At 43.1% G+C, this 22,578-nt stretch overlaps 1 protein-coding gene across 1 annotated transcript; it reads left to right on the plus strand.

Moving 5' to 3' along the window:
* Positions 1 to 794: 794 nt before the first annotated feature.
* LOC306783833 (bromodomain adjacent to zinc finger domain protein 2B-like) lies at positions 795 to 22,225 on the plus strand (the record flags this gene model as incomplete). The annotated part of the gene is made up of 37 exons (XM_079277649.1): positions 795 to 954; positions 2,686 to 2,871; positions 3,518 to 3,640; positions 3,843 to 4,036; positions 4,162 to 4,374; positions 4,698 to 4,987; positions 5,340 to 5,496; positions 6,103 to 6,727; positions 6,863 to 7,150; positions 8,066 to 8,126; positions 9,241 to 9,349; positions 9,476 to 9,577; positions 9,865 to 10,075; positions 10,552 to 10,644; positions 10,718 to 10,779; positions 11,051 to 11,116; positions 11,963 to 12,028; positions 12,353 to 12,397; positions 12,673 to 12,705; positions 13,663 to 13,728; positions 14,014 to 14,154; positions 14,702 to 14,956; positions 15,461 to 15,684; positions 15,895 to 15,969; positions 16,093 to 16,327; positions 16,432 to 16,494; positions 16,594 to 16,738; positions 18,244 to 18,905; positions 19,040 to 19,328; positions 19,481 to 19,636; positions 19,806 to 19,960; positions 20,145 to 20,350; positions 20,551 to 20,683; positions 21,020 to 21,166; positions 21,317 to 21,606; positions 21,734 to 21,877; positions 22,022 to 22,225. The coding sequence occupies 37 exons, from the start codon at positions 795 to 797 to the stop codon at positions 22,167 to 22,169; spliced, it is 6,618 nt and encodes a 2,205-aa protein (XP_079133775.1). The 3' UTR covers positions 22,170 to 22,225.
* Between the last annotated feature and the right edge of the window lie 353 nt (positions 22,226 to 22,578).

Genomic DNA, 22,578 nt, shown 5'->3' on the forward strand with positions numbered 1-22,578 from the left:
TCATCAGAGGAAATGGCGGAGGCTATGATTGCAGCGCCTGTTTATTCATCATTCAGGACTTGATGTAAAGATTGTGGAAGGATGAATATAAATGTGTTCCTTGGAGACTGAAGATGGGCTTACTGCTTTATTAGACAGTTTTACATTAAAGAGTTTTTACATGACAAGATGACAAGTCAGCAGTAATGTACCGATTATGTGTGTGTCTGTAATGTGTGTGTGTCTATCGCTCCAGTCTGTACTATATGTGTCTGAATATTAAGGCAACTGAATGCAAAATCACATATGAAATCTGCTGTTATGCTTTACAGTAAACCTTGACAAGTCCTAATTAGTATTTAATTACAGTGTACTTGGAATCATTCATTTTGACAGTTTGTAAAATAATTACCCAGATTTATTATATCTAGTGCTGCAACTAGAGGTTGTTGGTAATTATTATGTTAGCAGACTATTATTTTATTATACAATTAGTAGATTGACCATTTACTCAATACAAAAAGGGATAATGATGCTTGATAAATGACTTAAACAATAGAAAATAGTTCTAAAACAATTCTGTCTATTATTAGTAAACCAATCATTTCAGCACTAATACATTAGAATAAACAATACCATTGGATTATCGGCCAACGTCATTTGTAGTGATAGTGGACAACATGTTGCTTTCACAAAGGAGTTGTACACATTGAGACGTCGGTCGTTGAAATCCAGTGTTTTGATGTAAATTCAGATGTGTGTTGTTCCTTCTTTTCTTTTATCTCCAAGTATTGACTGGATTGTGTTTGACAGATATGGAGTTCGGAGAGCGGCTGACCTCCCCATCATCAGCCCCGTCCTCCCTTCACATGGCCTCTTCTTCAGCCGGCTCCTCCCCTGCTCCACCCCAGACACCCTCCACAAAGTGCAGCCCGGCCCCGAGCCCTGCAGGCAGCTCCCTTCTCACCACCTGTGGTACACACACACACACACACACCACGTAGACATAGGCACAAGATCAAATCTGACGTAAAGTTAATTGTTACGATATATTATTTAGTTTCAAGTCATTATTTCTTACAATTCTGCCCAAGGTTGATGAACTATTTTTGGTAAGTTTTGAGTGTGCAGTGCTTCAAACGGCTTCCATAGTCACAAACAGAACCGCCTTAAATCCACAAGATATGAATGCACTGTTCCGACTGACTTCATCAGTATGCACTTTATAACTATACTGTCACACAGACGTGAGGGAAGAAAAATGAAGAGGAGACGTCCAACTAAACTGTGCTGAAAACACTGAATTAAAATTGTGCCACAATAAGGGGGCTTAAGACACCTTCTCCCAGTCTTAACATGTTACAGACAACTTGATAGGAATGAAAAGACTGTCGACTTAACGAATGCCTACAATTAAAAAGGCTTTGTGTACGCCCTTGTGAATGTCTTTTGACAACCTTTAGCTCCAGTTTATCCTGTGTGATTTGACACGTCTGTCAGCCTCTCAGTGTGCATGCAGCCGCCAACATCCTCTTGTTTCCCTGAATATTAATTGTGGTCAAAGCCATTGCTGCATTGAGAAGCAGTGATGCATAAGCTGTCAGATTACCCCTGACCACAAAATAATGTGCAAATTTACATACTGTGGTTTGTGATTATTTTTTTCTTTCATGATAAGATGCCCCAAAAAGTAGTGTGTTTTTTTTTTTTCTTCTTTTTTCGCTGTGCTATCACAATGAAGAACACATTGGAGACGTTCTCATAAATTATTCATTTTCAAACCCCCACACCAAACGTGCACAGAAATTTCCCAGATAATTTATTTTGGGCTGAACACTACACAGCACATTGGCACCTCTGTAGTCACATAGCCGTTATGATTATCAAGTAAATTCAGTTATTTTAAGACATGTCCTATCCCCTGTGGGAAGTAGAAGAAAGATACCACAAGACCAGAGATGGTTACACCCCCTTTGAATACAATTGTTCTCAAGCTTTCATACTCTTAAAAGCTTTGTAACTGCTTTAGGTGAGTGAGATCTACGAAACATGTTTATGGTCCGCTCCTTGTGAATTTAACCCAGTTAGAACAAGTGTCTGACTCCAGAGTGGCGTTTGAGGAAAGGCGTGACCTGGTTATTTTTAAGTAGTGGTTCAAAGATTTCACTGTTCGTGTGAGCAGGTGTGCTGTTATAACCTTAACAGACTCTTACAGATTAGGCCTGTGTGGTTTTTAGGGTTTCTAGCTCTACTTTCAAACTGCACTAACCCTTTTCATTGAAGTAAGATTGCAATAAGAGGTTAGGGTTTGATGTATCAACAATTAGAGTTCGATGCATTTAAAGCTTATTGACCAGATAGTGTTGATCATTTATCATTAAATTGATCAAGGAATTGTATGGTTTTTGTTCGTACTCGCAGCTGTCGAGCTAGCAGCTTGTGGAAGACTCGAGTGGATACAGGCAAAGTGCACAAAATACTGTCAAAAGAGGTCCTTATTAACGGTATCACGGTATTAACAATTTTTGATTTTATAAATGAATAATTAAACCATGATATGTTCAATCGATTGTTGTGTACTGTATATGTATATAGAATAGCAGGATCGACCGTCTTTCTAGATAGCGAGATTAACCAAAAAATGAATATGTGCGTTAATATATTATAATTAAAGCACTCTATGAACTTGAGTCCTTTGTTCTCCAGGCCATCTGCGGCAGGTACCCGGGGATGCACGTTCAAATATTTCCGGCAACTCCAATGGTTTCCCTTTGGTCAGCCATCCAGCTTTTGGGCTCTACACATCAAGTTCAGGTCACTCTGAGTTTGGAGGCCTTGGAAGTCTTGGCTTGTCTGCCTTGGCTGCTCACTCCCAGTTTGGTACATTTCCAGGTAGGAAATGCGATGTTTTTCTGTTAATGGAAGTAAAGAGGAACATTTGCTTGAGTGTCGAGTTAATTGTTTTCAAATCTGTCATGGAAATTATTTTGGTGACTTCCTGGATTATATCATTATTCTAATGGGGAGGTACATTGTCAAACTCCATTGTAACAGAAATAGAAGTTTACATTATTTCCTCTTCCCTTTTCAGATTTTGACATGTTTCTATGTCAAAAATAATGAAAGAATTTCTCCATGTTATCTGATTTCCTTCTCTTAAAGTGATATCACGACACTCAGCACAGAGTGAATGTAGGCTTTAGAAAGCAGATGCTGTTTCAGAAGAATGCTGCACTTAGGGAAACTGCAGCAGCTGTGATTTTTCTAGTAGACGAGGTGAATTTTTTGCAGCGACTCTAGCAGATGACCTCTGCTTTAATTATTCAACTCGCAACATAAACGGACGACATAAGTGGAATTCACTTGTTGTCAATGCAAAACTTTACTTTGAGTGCGATTAGTGCTTTTGACAGGTCGGCTAAAACGTGCTCTTATAACATGTTGGCAGATTTAATTCTCTGCACATCAAGATAAAGTGTCAGTTTGTGCCTAACTGCATGGTATCTCGCCCCCCCCCCCCCCCCCCCCCCCCTTCCAGACTGGTGGCGGCCATCTGAGGCACATACCAGCGGAGCCGGGTCCTTCTTCCCTCCTCTTCTAGGTCTGCATCCCATATTTGCATCAACCTTCAAAGGCCACGATCCCACTCACTTGCAGTCACGTACCTCAGGTAAAAAAAAGAGCCAGCTCCTGCCTACGGTATTACATGTTGTTATAGATTAAAGCAAAGAGGCTCTACAAAGACTGGTTCCATAAAGATGTTTTTTATAACGTTAAAATACTCATGTTAACATTATGAGACTTATTGTCCTCCTAATGTGTTTGACTCATGTTGCTTGTTCTCATTCGTTTCCATCTATCAGTTTCTGTAGGCGTAATTGGAGCAGTGAATGGTAGGAGTGCTTCTTCTCCTACTGGGAACTCTGCTGTGACCACCAGTTCATTTCCAACAAAGGGAAACACTGAGAAAACTAAAGCCAACAGTAGTCGGTGTCAAAAGAACAGCCAGGACCTGGGCCAACTGCACCAGAAGATCACCCAGAAGACAAAAGAAAAGGTTAACGCTAAGCACTCGTGTACAATACACTGCATTCAAACGCACGTCATTGTCCTGGTGTCCCTGGTTCCATTTCTCCCATTTCACTTGATTCATTTTTTTACTTTTTAATTTTGTTTTTTTAGAAACTCAACAAAAGACCACTAGAGACCTCCAGCATGAGTGGCAGCCAATCGGGATCATTGTCGGATATTTCCTCCAGCGATGGTGAGGAGAGCAGCAGTGATCCCGATGACATGGAGGATGACGACGACGACAATGATGAAGATGATGATCAGAGCATTGACAGTAGCAGGTCTGATTCAGAGAAAGACAGTCAAGTGAAAAGGAAAGTCGAGGTAAGTGTCTCCAACTTTTAGGGTTTGTTTTTGAATATTCAGCAGCATACTCTGCTTTATAATCAGTGGACACCAGTGACAAAGAGTTTCTTTTCTGAATAATGTACGAACATAAAAATGTCTGGTAAAATAAGTCGTTTTAAGTTTTAAAGGGACAAAATTCCTCTCTGTTAAGTGCTGTAAATGTTAGTTGGTTTGTCGAAAATAGCCATGGTGGTGGGTGGCAAACTGTATGTATGTGCTAGCTGACAGAGCTGCCACTGTGAGGCTATCTCAGTAGGAGCTGACATGACATGCTGTCTTTTCCTCATCCTCCTACTCAGCGGCTGACACAGAACACTTGTGAGAGTGAAAAGAAGAGACCTTGCACTGCGGATGGAAATTCAACTCAAGACCGTCGACGCGAAACCGTCCCTTTGACTTCCCCGTACCGCCTGCATTCCTCTTCCCATCTCGCCGGCCTGTCGCAGTCCGCGGCGCTGTTCCTCCAGTGCTCCGGGACTACAGAGGAGGCCGGCCAGCAGCACATCAGCGTGATCCAGGCCACGGGGTCGGCAGCCGGCAACGGTCCCCGAGCACCGTCCCACGGGGAGGCCTCGCCACTCTCCTCCAGGTGCTCATCCAACAACCCCTTCTCTTTCTCCGTCTCATCGAAACACTTCCATCCTTCCACCTCACAAAAGCACTTCTCTCATTTAATCTCACCAAAGCATCAGATAAGAAATGTGCAGGATTACAGCAGCAAAGTGGATAGTGCAACATCAGTAGAAAACAAAACAAGTACAATAAATAATCAAACAGTAAAGGTATAATAAATAAGTAAATCGTTAAAAATTCTTGCACATATGAGGTAGGAAATATAAAATGTTTCTATGGTACAGGGTAGTTTTATTGCTCATGCATACATTGATATTGGTACTGATATTGCACATATCTCTGTATATTGCCCTCTCTTCTTTACTCAGACCACCAACCATGTTAGCCTCACAAAAGCCTCCACAGAAACCAAAATTCCTGATGCCCTCTCTGAAGCACACCCAGCTTGTCGTTGGCACGAAGGAGAGCAGTGGAAACCTTCCGGATGAAAGATTGTTACATTTGAAGAGTTTTAAATTGAAACAGGTGAGTTATATTTGTTGTGCATTGGTGCTATGAAGCTGCAGCTTTTATTTTTGTATCCACATTCTGCCCAGGGTACAAAAAAAACACAAATTACTAGAAGGAAATCATGTGAGTCTAACCGCAACATGACAAGAAGCGACAACGCATTTAGCTCTATTGGGAATACTTTACAAAATTGACAAGCAATTAGCTCTTTTACGCTTTGGGACGTTTGTTATCAGGAGTCGCCTTTTAAGGACTCCGTTATTGTCACTATTTTGAAAAGGAAGGAAAATGTAGCAGTCTGTAACAAGAGGGTTTTAATTCATATGATGGTGGTACATTAAATACAGGCTTTTGATTGAGTATGACAATAGCAACAAATACACGGTGACAGCCGGGGTCGCACAATGGCACTAAGCCAAACAATTTGAAAATATTTTCCACAGCAGTCTTTTTTTCTTCACTGTATTTGACAGGCCTGAGTCTGCTCTTCATTGTCCCCGGCTCTTATTACACCTTACATTCCTCCATTCACAGCCCACAGTCATGTAATGTGAGTGACAGTTTGTGTAATTACTTCCTCTTTTCTTTGTTTCTGTCACTTTTTCATTTTTACTTATAAAGCCCCTCCACTCCAAGGACTCCGTGAAGCAAGCCTTCCCTCTGCGACCTAAGAGCCAGAGCTGGTATAAAAGTCACAAAAATGCGTCATCCTCTTCGTCGTCGCTGACGCATCACAAACATTCGTCGGATACGTTCAGCAGTCATTTACTGTCCCTCCCACAAAGCAATGACACCAATCTGTTCCTGAACCGCCACCTTAATGGAGTGATCCACAACGCAGTGCAGGATGCCCCTCTGGCCCTCATCACTAAACCCCGCAGCCAGAGCAGCACCCCCAGTAGCAAGCCCCTCCTCGTAGCCACCAGCCCCGCCTATCTCATGCCCATCAACCTGAGCACATGCGCCAAGGAGATGTCCGGCAGCTCCGCTTCCCCACTTCAATCTTCAGCCTCGTCAGGTCTCGCTCACAGGCCAAGGAAGAATACCACTCCCAAGTCTCTGCATGCAGGAAAGAGCCTCGCTAAGACCAAAGCATCCTGTCCACCCGTAGACTTGGTCAGAGGCAGCGAGTCTGATATCCACAGCAGCAGGGACTCGGACGACTCCTTAGGAGATGACTTTGATGACGACGATGAAGACAATGAAGATGATATTGAGGATGAAGATTCTGGCAGTAGCCTGTCAGGTTAGATTAAACGGACCTTAATTGAATAAATATATTCCACCGACAACATGTTGTTGAGGTTTGGTTGTGAGCAGAATGCTAATTAGAATATCATTTTGTTTTCCCCCCCCTGTGTCACGCTGGTATCCCCTGTAGAGTCGGAGAGCAATCTGGATAGCGACTCTGACGGCTCTGAGGATGATATTAAGGAGCGCAGTGAGACGGAAGCAGACAGCGATGCAGAAAGGACTCCCCTGAAACTCGCTGAAGCCTCCTTGTCTACTGAAAGGTCCTCCTCGAACCTCTCAGCCAACTGCTCCCAGCTTAACCTGAAGATCATCAAGCCTCAAAGTAGCCTACTTACCCCCAACGCAGTGACCAGCTCAGGGGCGCCGAGTAACCACAGCACCATATCGCCATCCTTCACGTTCGCCCCACAGCCAGGTAACAAATCTGCGTTTGTTTAAAAACCAAATACATCCCCAGCCTACAAGACGGCTTCAGTTTACAATTCATTCAGAGAGTGGGATCATGACAAAAGTCAACATGGTATCTATTTTTTCTTCACTCACTTTGCTTATTCAGACTATCCAACCCATCAGTGGAAAACGTATGTTTATTTTCCAGGATGAAAACATGGGTGCGCATCTCTCAATAGTTCCAGGTTAAAATGATCTCTGGAAGAAATTGGTTGTGTCATTGTTTTGATGGTCCCCAGCAGCGTTTGCTTCATTAACGCAGGCAGATGCTTTACACATCTGACACTGGATGAGTCACGGAGCATATTACGCTACTAAGAGCTGGGTTCTCACTTGCCGTAACAGAGAAGTATTAATTTCCTTTTACATTTAACAATGGTAAAAGAAGAGTGCATGCAGTGAATTAATCTCAATGATGTAAAAGCAACATTTATAAAACGCAGAATATAACTGTATTTCACACTATTAATACTGGTCCTGACCGTGGTGAGGCTTGTTGCTGTCCAAGCTCTGTTCCTGTGTTTTGTCCGTCTCTTTTGTGTCAAAAGGTCTGAATATTGTTTGTGTAATATGTGATGTTGATGTCCATACATATCAGGGCATTGCTGTTGTGAACTGAGCGAACACATTCCACTGACCTGCATGGTCATTTAAGTGAAGTCATGTGACGTTTGCCATTTGATATATAAAACGGCTATCCACAATAAATTGATGTATAACAGGGTCTCCTTTTTGTTTGATGTTTTCATATTTGCAATGATGTTTTGCCCCCTTCCTTGTGTCGTGGCGTGGATATATCTGTAAACATGGCAGATTTGTGGATTTGCTCACGTCCTCCTGGAGGTGCGAAAAGCGCTGAGTCATTTCTCCTGTTTTCCAGGATCAGGAAAGAGGAGGAGAGTAACTGATGAGGGAGTTCTGCGGTTGCCTCTTGAGTTTGGGTGAGCTAGTGTGCATGCACTTCATGTCAAAAGAAATGCATAAAGGTTTGACAGTCTCACCATGTTCCATTTGTCCTTACTGTTCTACTTCCTGAATTGTTTGTGTTTACGCAATTGGTGTTGTAGTAAAATGTCAGCTTACCGAAGGCTGACGAGTGACCTTTCCTAAAAGGTTATCTACGGTCTTTGTGGAGCAGCCTGAGACGCATGATCATCCACGGCAACTATTCTCATACCTCTGGGTTTGCCACATACAACAGACCATGAATCGTGTTTCTGATCGATAAACTTTCAGTGTGAACACATTCACACCGGTAATGAAAAGGAATAAGAAACACTTCATTCTCTAAACAAGTACTGTTCTTGTGCCATTGAGAACCAGATGTTTATCAGTCATCTGCAGTTGGGGAATATCACTGTGTAAATATGAAATTTTCCCAGGGTAAATACTGTAAATGTTACTGTAAAAAGAAAAGCTCCACTAGAGTTCCTGATTTGAGAACAGTGACGTCTTCATCAAGAGCTATATTGGAGTAGACTACAAAAAACATCCTTTTAGGGGCCTTTAAAAACTCCCAGTCTTGAGCAGTAGGCAGGAAATGAAATGAGGCCCAGCACTTCGGCATCAAGGGGTTAATTGCATACAGCCTCAACACAGACATGCAACATTAGTAGCCCCCTGCCCACAAATTCGGCAGCCTTGGATCAGAGCACCTTTCATCTTCTAGGGATGTTTTTCATCAGCAGGTTTGCAGGAAACAGAGGCCATGAGTCTGGATATTAACCCCTTCTCTGTGCGGGATAACCGCCGACATGTCTTGTGTGTGTGTGTGTATAAGCCATGGCTGCTCTCCAGCAGAGCTCATGGGGACTGAGGGGTAGCCCCACTTGGTGCTTGGCCATATAGGAGTGTGATTACTGGAAGGGTCAGAGCAAGACAAGGCCACAGACTACACAGCTGTACAGACATCATTTACATAGTTTCTCTCCTTATTTGGTTGCTGTTGTGAACAAGAGGATGATGTGTACTGTATCTGTCCCAATAATAACACTGTTGTTGTTTTACCTCTATGGCAGTGTATGTGCTATTTTTTGCAATTTCTTTGTTTTTCAGGTGGCAGAGAGAGACCCGTATCAGGACTGTGGCGGGTCGTCTACAGGGAGAGGTTGCTTACTTCGCTCCGTGTGGGAAGAAGCTGCGTCAGTATCCTGATGTTGTGAAGGTGAACCTACAATGTTTAACTTTGTCTTATTGAATGTCGCTTTGAAGCCTTACATGATTGCGTATGCTCACTGCATCAGTTAATATGTACTTCTTTAATTAATATGCATTATTCATTTGTCTGCAGTACTTACTTCGGAATGGAATAACTGAAATCTCCCGAGACAATTTCAGCTTCAGCACAAAAATTCAAGTGGGTGACTTCTACGAAGCCAGAGAAGGACCGGAGGTAATTGTTTCTACTTCTTTTTGTGTTCAATAATTCATTTTCATCACTGAAAAAGTGATTTGAAATATGTTTTAAGCTTGAAGAACAGTACCGCTGTTGTCTAAATGCACGATGCATTCTGAGGCATGTTGCGTACTCCCTACACAGCCTCAACGCTGTAGCTTTAAGTACTGAAGCCAGTCAACATGAAAATCCATAAATGAAAGCATTGGGCAGATAATCAGGCAAGCCACTTTTGTTTGGTTTGTTGGTTTTAATGTCTTTCTTCTCCGTCTGACAAACCCCAGGGTTTACAGTGGTTCTTGCTGGCAGAGGAGGAGATCGCTCCGAGTATCATCGCGATGGACGGGAGGCGCAGCCGTTGCACACAGTCTGAGCGGCGGTCGATAGGTGATGACACTGGGGACAGCAGGTGGAAGACCCATCCTCTTCATATTGATGAAAATAACTTCCACGATGTCTGTGATGCGAAGCTGCAACGCAAACTGGAGGCTCAAGGTCAGTTAATGTCCCAGAAGACTGTCAGCAGCACCTGGTCAAGAGAAAATCAACCATGAAACACAAACGACTATCATTTATGGTTATTTGGGGTGTTTATCTTTTTTTCTGAGGATAGTAAGCCCACTGGTGATAAAGTGATCACTTCATTATATTTCCAGCTACGCTTCAGAGGAGTTTAATAGTTTATGTAGAGCTCATTAGCAGAACCATTCCCAACAATGTAAAATATCACTGGTGAATGTTTTCTCGTCGTATCCTTAAAATCAAGCTGTAATGGGTTCTTTCTAGAATCGCACATGATAAAAACCATCTAGGAAGAGACAGCGATATTGATTTATCAATGGGCCGCGACGTCATTATTGCACGTAAACACAGTAGCTTGTTGCAAACACTTCTGGCACGTTCTTTGGAGGTTGTTCAGAGGAATTTTAATAGGGTTTGTGATTTCATTGACACATGTCATTATGTTGCAGAAATAGCTCGACAGGCAGCTCAGATCAAAATGATGAGGAAACTTGAGAAGCAGGCCATGGCACAAGCAGCCAAGGAGGCAAGGAAGCAGCGAGGTAAACACCTAACCACAAGTCACACTTGCATCTCAATGCTGTGTGCAAAGCCTAATTTGTCTGTGTCTTCCAGCAAAAATGGCTGCAGAGGAGAGACGGAAAAACAGGGAGCAGATGAAGATTGTTAAACAGCAAGTAAGGACTTTCCTTTGCATGCATTGTTTAATTTTCCGTGCAAAGCTTAATAACCATCTGCAGCTTCTCTGTTCATAAAAAAAGGTTTTAAGCTCAGTCAAATTGCTTTTAAAATTCTGCAAGGAAGTTGCTATCCTTCTAAATGCTGCACCTTTCCTGTCTGCAAAGACCCACTGTACTGCTTCACCCACCCCCCCCCCCCCTCCGCCACTCTATAACATGCATGACTTAACAGTTAATTCATTTGATCTCGCCCTCATCCTTTTACCAGGAGAAGATCAAGCGCATTCAGCAAATTCGTATGGAGAAAGAACTCCGTGCACAGCAAATTCTCGAGGTTCGTCCTGAAAGTTATTGCAGAAACATTCTAAAACACTTCCTTTCTGCTGTTGATAGGATTTTTTTATTTTTTTATTTTTTTAACCCAACCAAAGGCTATTCCGAAATTATGTGGCCCCACTTTTAGTCACATCCAGTGGGTTCATGTGACTAATGCCTAATTGGTTTTTTGAAAAAGTGCCATTGAATATGAAAATCTCCTCAAACCGTGATGGAGCTTAATACAGTATTTCATTAAGTAAGAGGTGGCCCAGAGTTTACCAGGGTTAGGTGAAATACCTATTTTGCATTCTCTCACGAATAGCAGCTGTGAAGTATTTTAGCTTTTATAAATCAAATTTTAGTTGACATGCTTGGCAAGCAGCTCTTAACAGGATTTCGCTGTGGCTGTAATTACTGATAGAATTTTGCTTAATTTATTCTCACTGCCTGCTGGTGGTTCATAATAACTGCAACCATTTTGTCTTTCACTGTTAATTGGAGGACATAATCATCTCATTGCACAGGAATTCAATATGTTAGATGTGACTATCAGTGAGCCGCGCTGACTATTAAGCTTTCTGTGGAACATTTTCCATTGGAAAAAAAGAAACAATCTAGCAAACATATACATAATGTTAAGAACAAAACTTAATTCGTTTTTTCAAACTGGATTTATCTTTATTATATACATTTAAGATCATTTTCCAAATCTTTTTTTTATTATTTTCACTTGATGAAAATGATCTGAATTAAACTTTTTTAAGTTTACTGCCCCAATAAAATGTTTATTTCGTCAGTTTTTCTGCGGTGTACGGTACTGTATGTATTTTTAAATACATATATTGTTTCTCCTTGCGTACAGGCAAAAAGAAGGAAGAAAGAAGAAGCAGCCAATGCCAAAATAATGGAGGCTGAGAAGCGAAACAAGGTGCGCCAGATGAGCATGCTCCCTTGTTCTGCTGACTCCCATTCTTTTTCCCGTACTTGTCTGCACTGTGATGTTTTTGCTCCATTGAGCTGCTCGTCAGTGCGAAAGATATTTTCCTTGCGTTAGTTAATCACTGTGATTAATAGAGGTTTGATCATCTCCTTGCGTTCTCCATGGATCTGTGAAATGTTTTCAACCAATGAAGTCTAGGGTCCGGGAACTTTAGCATGATGTTCAATAAAGTATGTATACGCCTTTTACAATGATGTCATTTTTTGTGTATATGTTTCAGTTGATAATTTACTTTATCTTTTTTTGTTAAAGGAGAAGGAAATACGAAGACTCCAAGCCGTCATACTGAAGCACCAGGTATTTCTTTCATTTTTTATTATCAATACCAAATTATTTTTAAAGCCATTCTTACTGTGTTTAAACTCAACGTCTTGGAGATTGTCTCGAAACTAAATATCATTTTCCGTAGCCTAATGGAATTATGTTGTACAATGCAATTTATCAATTTATGCTGTGAGGTTCTCATGGGTGTATTTTTTTATTTGAGTTTACTGTTGTTTGGATTTTTTCTGGCATTTATTTTCTTGTGTGATTTTTCTATTTCTTAATACTTTGCAAACTCTTTCTACCAGGAGTTGGAGAGACATAGACTAGATATGGTATGGGTATGTTTGTTTCTGTACATTTAACAACCTATTGTGAACGTGTTGTGATAAATGGTTCCCATCAAAGCGTAGCACTGGCTGCGGTCATACTACATCCTTCTGCATGGCTTGTCCAGTACAGTGCGCTCCATACGTCTGCGCTATTTGTCTCTCAAAGAAAACGCATCCATTGTCTGGCCAATACGATTAAAAACAGAAAGTATAACCGGGTGCAAAGCACTGCGATAGCATAAAGGAACACCAACTTCCTATTACATTGTTTTTGTTTTGGATTGAATGAATGTAGGTCCTCAAAATCATTTTACTCTAAAGCACGTGAGCCAAATTTCTAATCTATTTTATCGCCTGAGAAAAATCAATATACACTTCACTGAGGTAATGGAAACCAAATTCTTGCTTTTCCTCATTGGAGATTTGAATGTTTTATCACGGTTGTTGATTGGCGTCATTAACTGAGGCAACGATAGCATAGATGGACTCTACACTTTAGTTTTCACAGTAAATAAAGAGTTGAAGTATAATCATTTTTAATTTAATCTCCAGAATAGTTTTCTTACAACATTGTTCATAATGTTCGTAAATGATGTGCTTTGCTTGTCACTGTGACACTTAATATTTGCAGCTTATACGTCTAAACCTCTTGGCCTGTATCTTTCAGTCTGCCTTCTTGCTGACCTGCTCAGATTAATAATGGCTGTTTGTAACTTATGCTTTGTGTGTGCATCACGACCCGCGATGTCGCTTTTCGTCGATCATTGTGCTCCGTTTGGGTTTACCTGTTGTGTCTTTACGTACGGTGCAATGTGCAACATTTTTAACTGTGACAAATGGTGATCTGCGTTTCTTCTTCTACTGTGCATGTACTAGGTGTTCGTACTGTGTAATACATACATGAGCCATTTTCCCTTCAAATAACACTATGAACAGGAAAGAAACTATGTGTCTGTGCTCTGCCAGGAGAGGGAAAGACGCCGGCAGCACATGATGCTCATGAAGGCTGTGGAGGCCCGTAAGAAGGCAGAGGTGGGTAACGCCTGATCCGCTCACATCCCCACTCCTCTGTTCTGCTACACGGTTTCATTTTGTCTTTCCTCCCTTAGTCATTTTTTTTTTTTTTGATGATTCAACAGTGTGGTAATTGAGGTCATAGTTTGTGTGTTCCACCCTCTGTTATTCCGAGCACAACAGCCAGCAGCAGTGTCACTAATACTCTCTCTCTCTCTCTCGCTCTCTCTCTCTCTCTCGCTCTCTCGCTCTCTCGCTCTCTCGCTCTCTCGCTCTCTCTCTCTCTCTCTCTCTCGGCTGCAGGAGAAAGCGCGTCTGAAGAAAGAGAAGAAGGATGAGAAACGGTTAAACAAGGAGAGGAAACTGCAGCTGAGAAGACTGGAACTTGAAAAGGCGAAGGAGCTGAAGAAACCAAATGAAGACATGTGCTTAGCAGATCATAAGGTATTCACACAGAATGAGAGTCCATGTGTGGCATGGATAGTCTCCATCTGTGGAATAGGTATGTGCGGAAATGATTGGATTTTGTCCGACAGCAAGGGTATTTTTTGACATGTAAATCAATCACTGTAGGAGCTATAGGCATGAAGATTAGAAAAGCTCTTTGACAAATTTATGGTTTCATTGTTTCACTATCAGATCTACCAAAATAGATGTGCAATATTACTGAAAGCATCTGGAATAGATTAAATAGAAAGCAGGTTTAAGATAAAATACTGCCACCAAGTGGCTACTTGTGCCATAACACCAACTACAGTATTACTGATCTGCTACTTCTAATCAAAGAATTCTGGGCTTTATTCATGAGATTTCTTTAACAGGACCTGACAGACAAACTAGTCTGAAACAAGTAATGCTGGAAAAGTTGTCCAACTTTGTCTTTAGGGTATATTGGACACTTCTCTCACACAAGCTGAATTTTAAATTGTTAATGAGAGATGATAAATATTGCATATTTTATTTTTTAAACCTTGTTTTTATTACTCTGCAGCCACTTCCAGAGTTGTCCCGGATCCCTGGCCTGGTCTTACCGGGTAGTACCTTCTCTGAATGCCTGATGGTGCTGCAGTTTCTGCGCAGCTTTGGGAAGGTGCTGAGGCTAGACACAAATCCAAACATGCTTAACCTAAGAGACCTTCAGGAGGGGCTGCTCAACACTGGGGACAGTATGGGCAAGGTGCAGGACCTGCTGGTGAACATGCTCTCCGTCGTCGTGTGTGATCCTGGCATACCTGCAGGTCACAAGGTGAGACTTTGTTGTTGAAGTGCAAATGGTTCCCGTTCTGTAATTTACATGTGGTACCGTATGTGCACAGATACAGAAAAAAGCACACACCTGCTATACATATTGAGCCAACATTGTAATACATTCCCCAAAGCTATTTGTCCATGCTGTGCAATCATGTCTTTACCTTACAATGCATTGTTACATCTAGTCGTATTAAGAGGCTGTCCCAGGCTGTGTGTATATTCAGTGAGCCTGTCAACTAAAATATCATGTTTCATAATACCTGAACATCCTAAATGTGTCCAAGACGCATCCCAGCGGTCACTCAAGCACTTAACGTTAATCACTTTACGAAAAGATAATTGCTCAAAAGGATAGTGTTTCTCATTGCGCTCTTAGGGGCTATACCCGTCACCTGTGCCCTGCTCTCATGGGTTACAGTATATAAATAGATCGTGTTGTTGTTTGTTTAACACCACTGAACTCCCTGTTTTTTTTTTTTAAACACCCTATTTCTCTCAGCATAAGACCGCCTTGGGGGACCACCTGACTAATGTGGGGATCAACCGAGACAACGTGTCCGAGATCCTGCAGATCTACATGGAGGGTCACTGTGAGCAGACGGAGCTGGCTGCTCTGGCCCTCAGCCTCAGGACCAAAGCGTTTCAGGCCCACAGCCCGTCACAGAAGGCCTCCATGCTAGCATTCCTCGTCAACGAGCTCTGCTGCAGTAAGGCTGTGATCAGGTGAGGCTTTTTCTTTTTTTGTAGCACACTGTAATGTTAATGAACTAAACTGACATTAAAATGTATCCCGGGCATTCAAACTACATGTCATCAATTTTTCAGTAGTACTGGTAACACCACATCAGCGTGGCGCAAAGACATCATTCTCTTTTTGTAATGCAAAAAAGGTCACGGGAACATCTGTGTAAATATCGTGTGATACTTTTACAGTGAGATCGACAGAAACATGGAGCACATTACCAACCTGAGGAAGGACAAGTGGGTTGTCGAGGGAAAACTTCGCAAGTGAGTACATGCATGATCTAAGCTGCTGTTCAAAGACTGCGTACACATTTTCTGAATGAGATGGTGATGCTGAAATAATCTGGGTCTCTCAACTAGTCTGAATGTCCGTTTTTGTCTTCAAAGACTGAGGAGCATCCACGCCAAGAAGACGGGCAAAAGGGACAGCGGTGTGGGGGTAGAGGACAGCCACACCTTTGTCATCCCCGCTGCCAGAAACAAATGCAAGAGGAAAGAAGGGGACAGTGAGGAGGAAGAGGACGAGGATGACACCAGTGAAGACCAAGGAGAGGACGACGACGACGAGGAAGAAGAATTGGGCGGGAGGAAGGGGAAGAAAGCCGAGATATGTGAAGAGGAGGTCAGTGACAGCGTGGTGCTTTTACTGGAGCGGCTTAAATCAGTGTTTGTTGTCGTAAATGTCAGCCGGTCCATGCCTCATGCTAATGAGATCTTTTCATCTAGGACGACAGTGTACACTCAGCCAGCACGGAGGAGCTGGAGAAACAGATGGAGAAAGCATACAAGGTAGATTCAACCCTATGAGACTATTTGTTCTCAGGTTTAGTACATCAATGAATTCAATACCGCGTAGTTCAACCTGCTGTACTCTCTGTCTCTCTCTAGCAACAGAGTCAGATCAGACAGAAGTTATTTGACTCCTCTCACTCACTGCGCTCCATGACGGTTGGACAGGACCGCTACAGGAGACGTTACTGGGTCCTTCCGCAGTGTAGCGGCGTCTTTGTGGAGGGCATGGAGAGCGGTGAAGGTGCAAACCACAACGGAGAGCTCAGATTTTGTTCACTTTTGTCCTTGTACACAGGGGCGGACTGGGGGAAAAAAGTGGCCCGGGAGTTACTGTCAGACCGGCCCACTCAATACACGGCGCGCTGCCCACTCAATAGTCTATATCTATTAGATATAGTTTATATCTCAAAGACCTCAGAGTTTCTTTTAATACTGGATTAAAGGAAGCTATAACTGCTTATTTTGCCAACCTAATCTCTTCTTCAAAGAGAAATCCCAAGATTCTGTTTGACACAATTAAGAGAATTGTTTCACCGTCTGTCTCCACTTTACCATGCTATTCTGTTGACGATTGCAACAAATTCCTTATCTATTTTATTGATAAGGTAACAGGTATTAGGTCTGGCATTCAGCCTGGGATCTGTTCATCTACTTGTAGCTCCTCGCAATCTCCTGCTGTTCTGGACTCTTTCCAGCCTATCAGCCTTCAAGACCTGATGGACTTAATTAACAAAACAAAGCCATCATCTTGCCCTCTGGATATAATTCCATCCTCTCTATTTAAGAAAGTTCTGCTAACTATTGGCCCTGCAGTAACATCTATTGTCAATTCCTAATTGTCTACAGGAATTGTCCCTTCCTATTTCAAAACATGCCACTATCCAGCCCTTATTAAAGAAAACTTAGATCCAGCTTTTCCCATGAACTACAGGCCCATATCAAAACTGCCTTTCTTGTCCAAAATTTTAGAGAAAGTGGTGGCCAAACAACTTACTGCTGCACTGGAGAGGCACAACATGTATGACAAGTTCCAGTCTGGGTTTCGTAAGCAACACTCTACTGAAACCGCTCTCCTGAGGGTTTTGTGTAAAAGTAAACCCATGTCCTAGACCTGCTCTTAAAATATGTTTTACGTTTTTATTTTAGTTTTTATTATTTTTTATTTTCTCTTTTAATTTTTTAATTTTCTCTGTGTAGATAATTTATTGACCCTTGGGTCACATTGTGTTTTTTATGCTTTTAAATGTCTGCTCTGTTAAGCACTTTGTGATACTACTGTCTGTGAAAAGCGCTATAGAAATTCATTCTTTCATTCAATACATGGCATGTATTTCGCCGGTCTACGGCGGCCATTCGCACCTCCGCCGGCCCCGCCCCGACCGGCGCCCGGCACGACCGCACGGCGCAGACCGCGGTTATGGAGAAAAGTTTTTAAAAGCACCGTAGTGTCCAGCCGTGCTATGGCGTCCTCGGATCGCGAGGAGCAGTATAATGTCAGTTTATACTGTTGAAACAGTTTTCACTGATTATTGACTTTCGGTATCAGAGTAAATTGAACGTGTTCTGTGAAGCATATAATATAGTCGGGGCCGGCGATGTCAGAGACCGGCCCAAACCCCGTCGGCCTACCGGGGATTCCCCCGGTATCCCCGATGGCCAGTCCGCCCCTGCTTGTACACCACCATGTACAGGATAGAATTTCATTTTTGTGCACTTGTGCTGAGGTAACCTTTTCATGTTGTTCAGGTTATGAAGAGATGGAGAACGAGAGGAAGAGACAGAGGACTGCTGCGGTGATCCAGGTAAAAGAAGAACAGCAGGAAGAGACAAAGAAGCCAGTGGTCTCCAGCCCAGCACAGAGCACAGACGGCGATACAACCACACCGGAGGGCCAGCAGGACAAGGACAGTCTCAATCTGTTCCTCCAGAAACCCGGCTCCTTCTCAAAGCTCAGCAAACTCCTTGAAGTAGCCAAAATGGCTCGAGATTCTGACATCGACTCTCACTGCAGTCCTTCTGCTAACGTCCCTATCACTGCATCTTATCCCTCGTATCCTACCTCTCAGACAGCTACTAGTCAGCAGGGACTGATGGATAAATCAGATACTTCAGTGCTGTCCCTGCGTAGTGCCCCCCTGCTCATTAGTCCCTGGATAACCTGCAGCCCTCAGTCGATCTTTCATGAGGACCAGCTCTCCAAGATGCTGATGGAAAAGAGCAACCAGTGGTTTAGCCTCTTGCCTCGCTCTCCTTGTGACGAGTCCTCATTCACCTCAGGCTCCAGCCCTCCAGACTCCTCCTCTCCCCTACAGACCGTCAGCACCGAATCCCCCTCCCCCGAGCCCCTAGCTACAGCCAGTTCCAGTGCTCCTGCTGGGATCAGTAACATTCAACCTTCTGTCTCTCAGGTTGGTTGATGGCAATAATCTCAGTCACAATTATGTCAGATCACGCTGTGCTTTGTTTTAGAACACAAGTTGGAGTCATGTATGTGGAAGTAAAGTTTGATCATAATTTAAAGTGTGTATTTTTCCCCCCTCAGCAAGTAAAGTCTGGCATTCATCAAAGCCGGCTGGCATGGTGCGACGTGTCCAGTGCAGCGACAAGTCCCAGCATGCCCTTCTCTGGCGCTTCTCTACCCCCAATGCTGGATCTGACCTCCCAACATGCGGAGGGTAATGGCAAAAAGGTCTTCTTCCTGGCAAATCACAACTCTGACAACAAGAGTGAGACCCCAGAGCGACAGAGTGACAAGGCCGAGTGTGCCTCGCTCCCTGCTGTGGAAGTGGCCAAGACCCAGGACTACCCTAGTCCTCAGCCCATCCCTGAGGGTACGAATGGCTCACTGCCAGTATGCACCAGTCAAATATGCTCGAGTATTTACTGCCCAGACAGACGGTCACTCGGGAATACAACTTCTCTATGTTGCTGAAAATTAAACAATTTTGTGACATGTTTTAAAATTGTGTGTGTGTGTTGGCAGAGATGCTGTGTGGCTGGTGGAGGGTGGCAGACATGGAGGGACTGCACAGTCTGGTCAAGGCCCTCCATAGCCGAGGCATCAGAGAGAAGGCCTTGCAGAAACAGATCCAGAAACATATGGAGTATACGAACCAGCTCTGTGCCAATAGCAAGGACGGTTAGTCCACATTTCCCCTGCTCTCTTTACAACAACAGACATGCTGTGATATAGAAATATATTATTGGCATTTGGTCGATTTACATTGAATATAATAAGTTTGCTTTCAGTAGATTTGGTAGGTTTGATTCGGTAGTTTTGTAATTTCTGTTTGTATCTGCGGTGGTAGCGATTGATGTGGCAGAGCTGGAGAAGGGGGAGTTGCGTGAGGAGACGGTGGAGGGTTGGTGTGTTGAGGAGCAGGCCATGGAGGTGGACATCAGCCTGCTGCAGCAAGTCGAGGGTCTGGAGAGGAAAGTCATATCCGCCAACCTGCAGGTCAAGGTTTGTGCAAATGAGCAGCCTACTCTTTCACCTTCATACAGCCCTTATGGCTCATAAAACACTGGTTTTATTCATATTCATTTTCACGAGTAATTCTCCAACGTATGCTTGTCCTTGTGTCTGTGTCCTCACTTTGTCTTGGTATTAATTACTGTGTCATCAAATGTAACAATGTCTCCCTCAGGGTTGGATGCATCCCGAGCCCCAGTCGGAGAGGGAGGATCTGGTCTACCACGAGCACAAGCTCTTTGCTTCCCCTGCTCCAGAGAAGAAAGGACAGAGAGAAACCAGCCAGGACGAACTCCCTGGCACGGCGGTGCGACGGCCCGACAATCCCCTTGATATAGCCGTCATCAGGCTGGCAGAGCTGGAGAGGAACATCGAGCGAAGGTACTGAAAGAGAGGAGAAGATCCTCTAAGTACAACCTCTCAGATCAGACTGGATAATGTACCTGCACCACACCATCCTCTAGTGGTGATGGTGAAGGGAAGGTTCATCCCACACAGAGTCAATACACTGCTTGTGCAACCAGGGTTAATGGCTTTTATCATTCGGTTTGATGAATGTGATCTCTGTGATCTCAAAACAGCGAGGAGGAGGCGGCACCGGGGATGAGGTTGTGGCGTAAAGCCCTCGGTGAAGTCCGCAGCTCAGCTCAGCTGTCACTCTGCATTCAGCAGCTGCAGAAATCCATTGCCTGGGAACGATCCATCATGAAAGTGGTTAGTGACACACTCGCTCCCATAATCACAGATTGTATAAATTATTGGTTTATTGATTTTTTTGTTTTGTTTTGTTTTTTGAAGTACATAAACCTCTTGAAAGATAACACAATAAATCTGCACAGCAGCGTTGTTGTTCGGCAAAAGGTGAAAAGAAAAGAAATAGCAGCATCAATTTACAATACATCATTACGAGGCAGCAACCGTATCGGATTACAACCGGTAACAAATCAACATCGTTCAATGTGCCTGGCTGCAATGAAATGCATTAAAAACTACAGTTTTCATTGTGATGTATCTCGGGTTGTATTCACGGCTACATTTTGTTGTTTCCAGCACTGCCAGCTCTGTCAAAAGGGAGATAATGAAGAACTGCTCTTACTCTGTGATGGATGTGACAAAGGCTGCCACACGTACTGCCAGAAACCCAAGATCACTACAGTACCTGACGGCGACTGGTTTTGTCCCACTTGTGTAGCAAAGGTACCAGCATGCCCTAATTGTTTATTCCACTGTCACAGTTGAATTATTAAATGACAACGTAGATGTATCGCATGTACACATTCAGTTAATTGATTTGATTATATGTTTTCTTTGTCTCTTCACCGGTCTCCGGTGTGTTTTGTCATTCAGGGGAGCGGTCAATCCCCCTGGAGTAGGAAGCAGCAGAGCCGAACAGCTGGAGGAGGGAAGAAAGGCAGTGAGGTAAAACGAAACAGTAGGCCATCTGTGGTAGGAGAGCTCATCAAAGACGAGGCTGCCAGCAGCAACAGCGTGCCGAAGAAAGGTACCAAGGAGTTCAAAAAGAGGAAAGGAGACGACAGCCCCCCTTGCTCCCAGACCAGGCACGGCAGCCCCGTCTCCTGTGTGAAAAAAGCCAAAACGACCAAAGAGAGCGACACAAATGGGCTGACGATGTGCCGGTACGCATGATCATGTACTCACTGCATGCACAGCGGCATACCGCTTCTCATTCTCCTCTGGAAGTCATGAACATTTGACAATCAAAACATCCTTTTTAAAAATGTTATTTTCACGTGTTCTCTCCAGAGTGCTGCTGGATGAGCTGGCGGCCCAACAGGACTCTTGGCCCTTCCTCACGCCCGTCAACCAGAAAGCCGTCCCTGGATACAGGAAGGTCATCAGAAAGCCCATGGACTTCTCCACCATCAGAGAAAAGCTCACCAACAGCCAGTATGTGTGTTACTGTCACGATGTTTGTTTTTAAGTAGACATGTGTGTGTTTTCCATGTGCATATACTCTATGTATTTCATCATTTTTCATTTGTTCCTGCATATACGTAAAAATAAAAAATGAACCTTTTCTAACGATTACAGGTACTTGAATTTGGAAACTTTCATCGTTGACGTGAACCTGGTTTTTGACAACTGTGAAAAATTCAACGAAGATGATTCCGAAATCGGACGAGCCGGCCACAGCATGAGGACATTTTTTGACAAACGATGGACCGAACTGCTGGAGTAACCGTTTGCCGTGTGGACTTTCAATGCTACTCTCTACACAGCAGCATACTTCATCTTTGGTGTTGGAGGCCTTCTCATCACCTGTGACACTAAATCAATAAATAACTTATAATACCACTGACGTGCAATGTGATGGGGGGGGGGGGGGGGACTCTCCTGCTGAGAAAACACACTTCATGGATTAATATCTTTAAAGTGCAATACTGTTCTCTTTATCAGAATGCACTGACTCTTGGGCTCAATATTGTGTATTTGGGCCTTTCTACTTTGGGGATTTCCACAGTGAATATGCCTTTTGCTTCCTTTTTTATCATCAGTACTTTAGTGTAGTGTAAATGTGTGTATTTATTTTCTCAAGTATTTATGTTAGTCAGTCTTTTCTAAAAAATAAAAAAATAAAAAAATAAAAA

Source organism: Melanostigma gelatinosum (assembly GCF_949748355.1).
Source record: "Melanostigma gelatinosum genome assembly, chromosome: 10".
Classification (NCBI taxonomy): Eukaryota; Metazoa; Chordata; class Actinopteri; order Perciformes; family Zoarcidae; genus Melanostigma; species Melanostigma gelatinosum.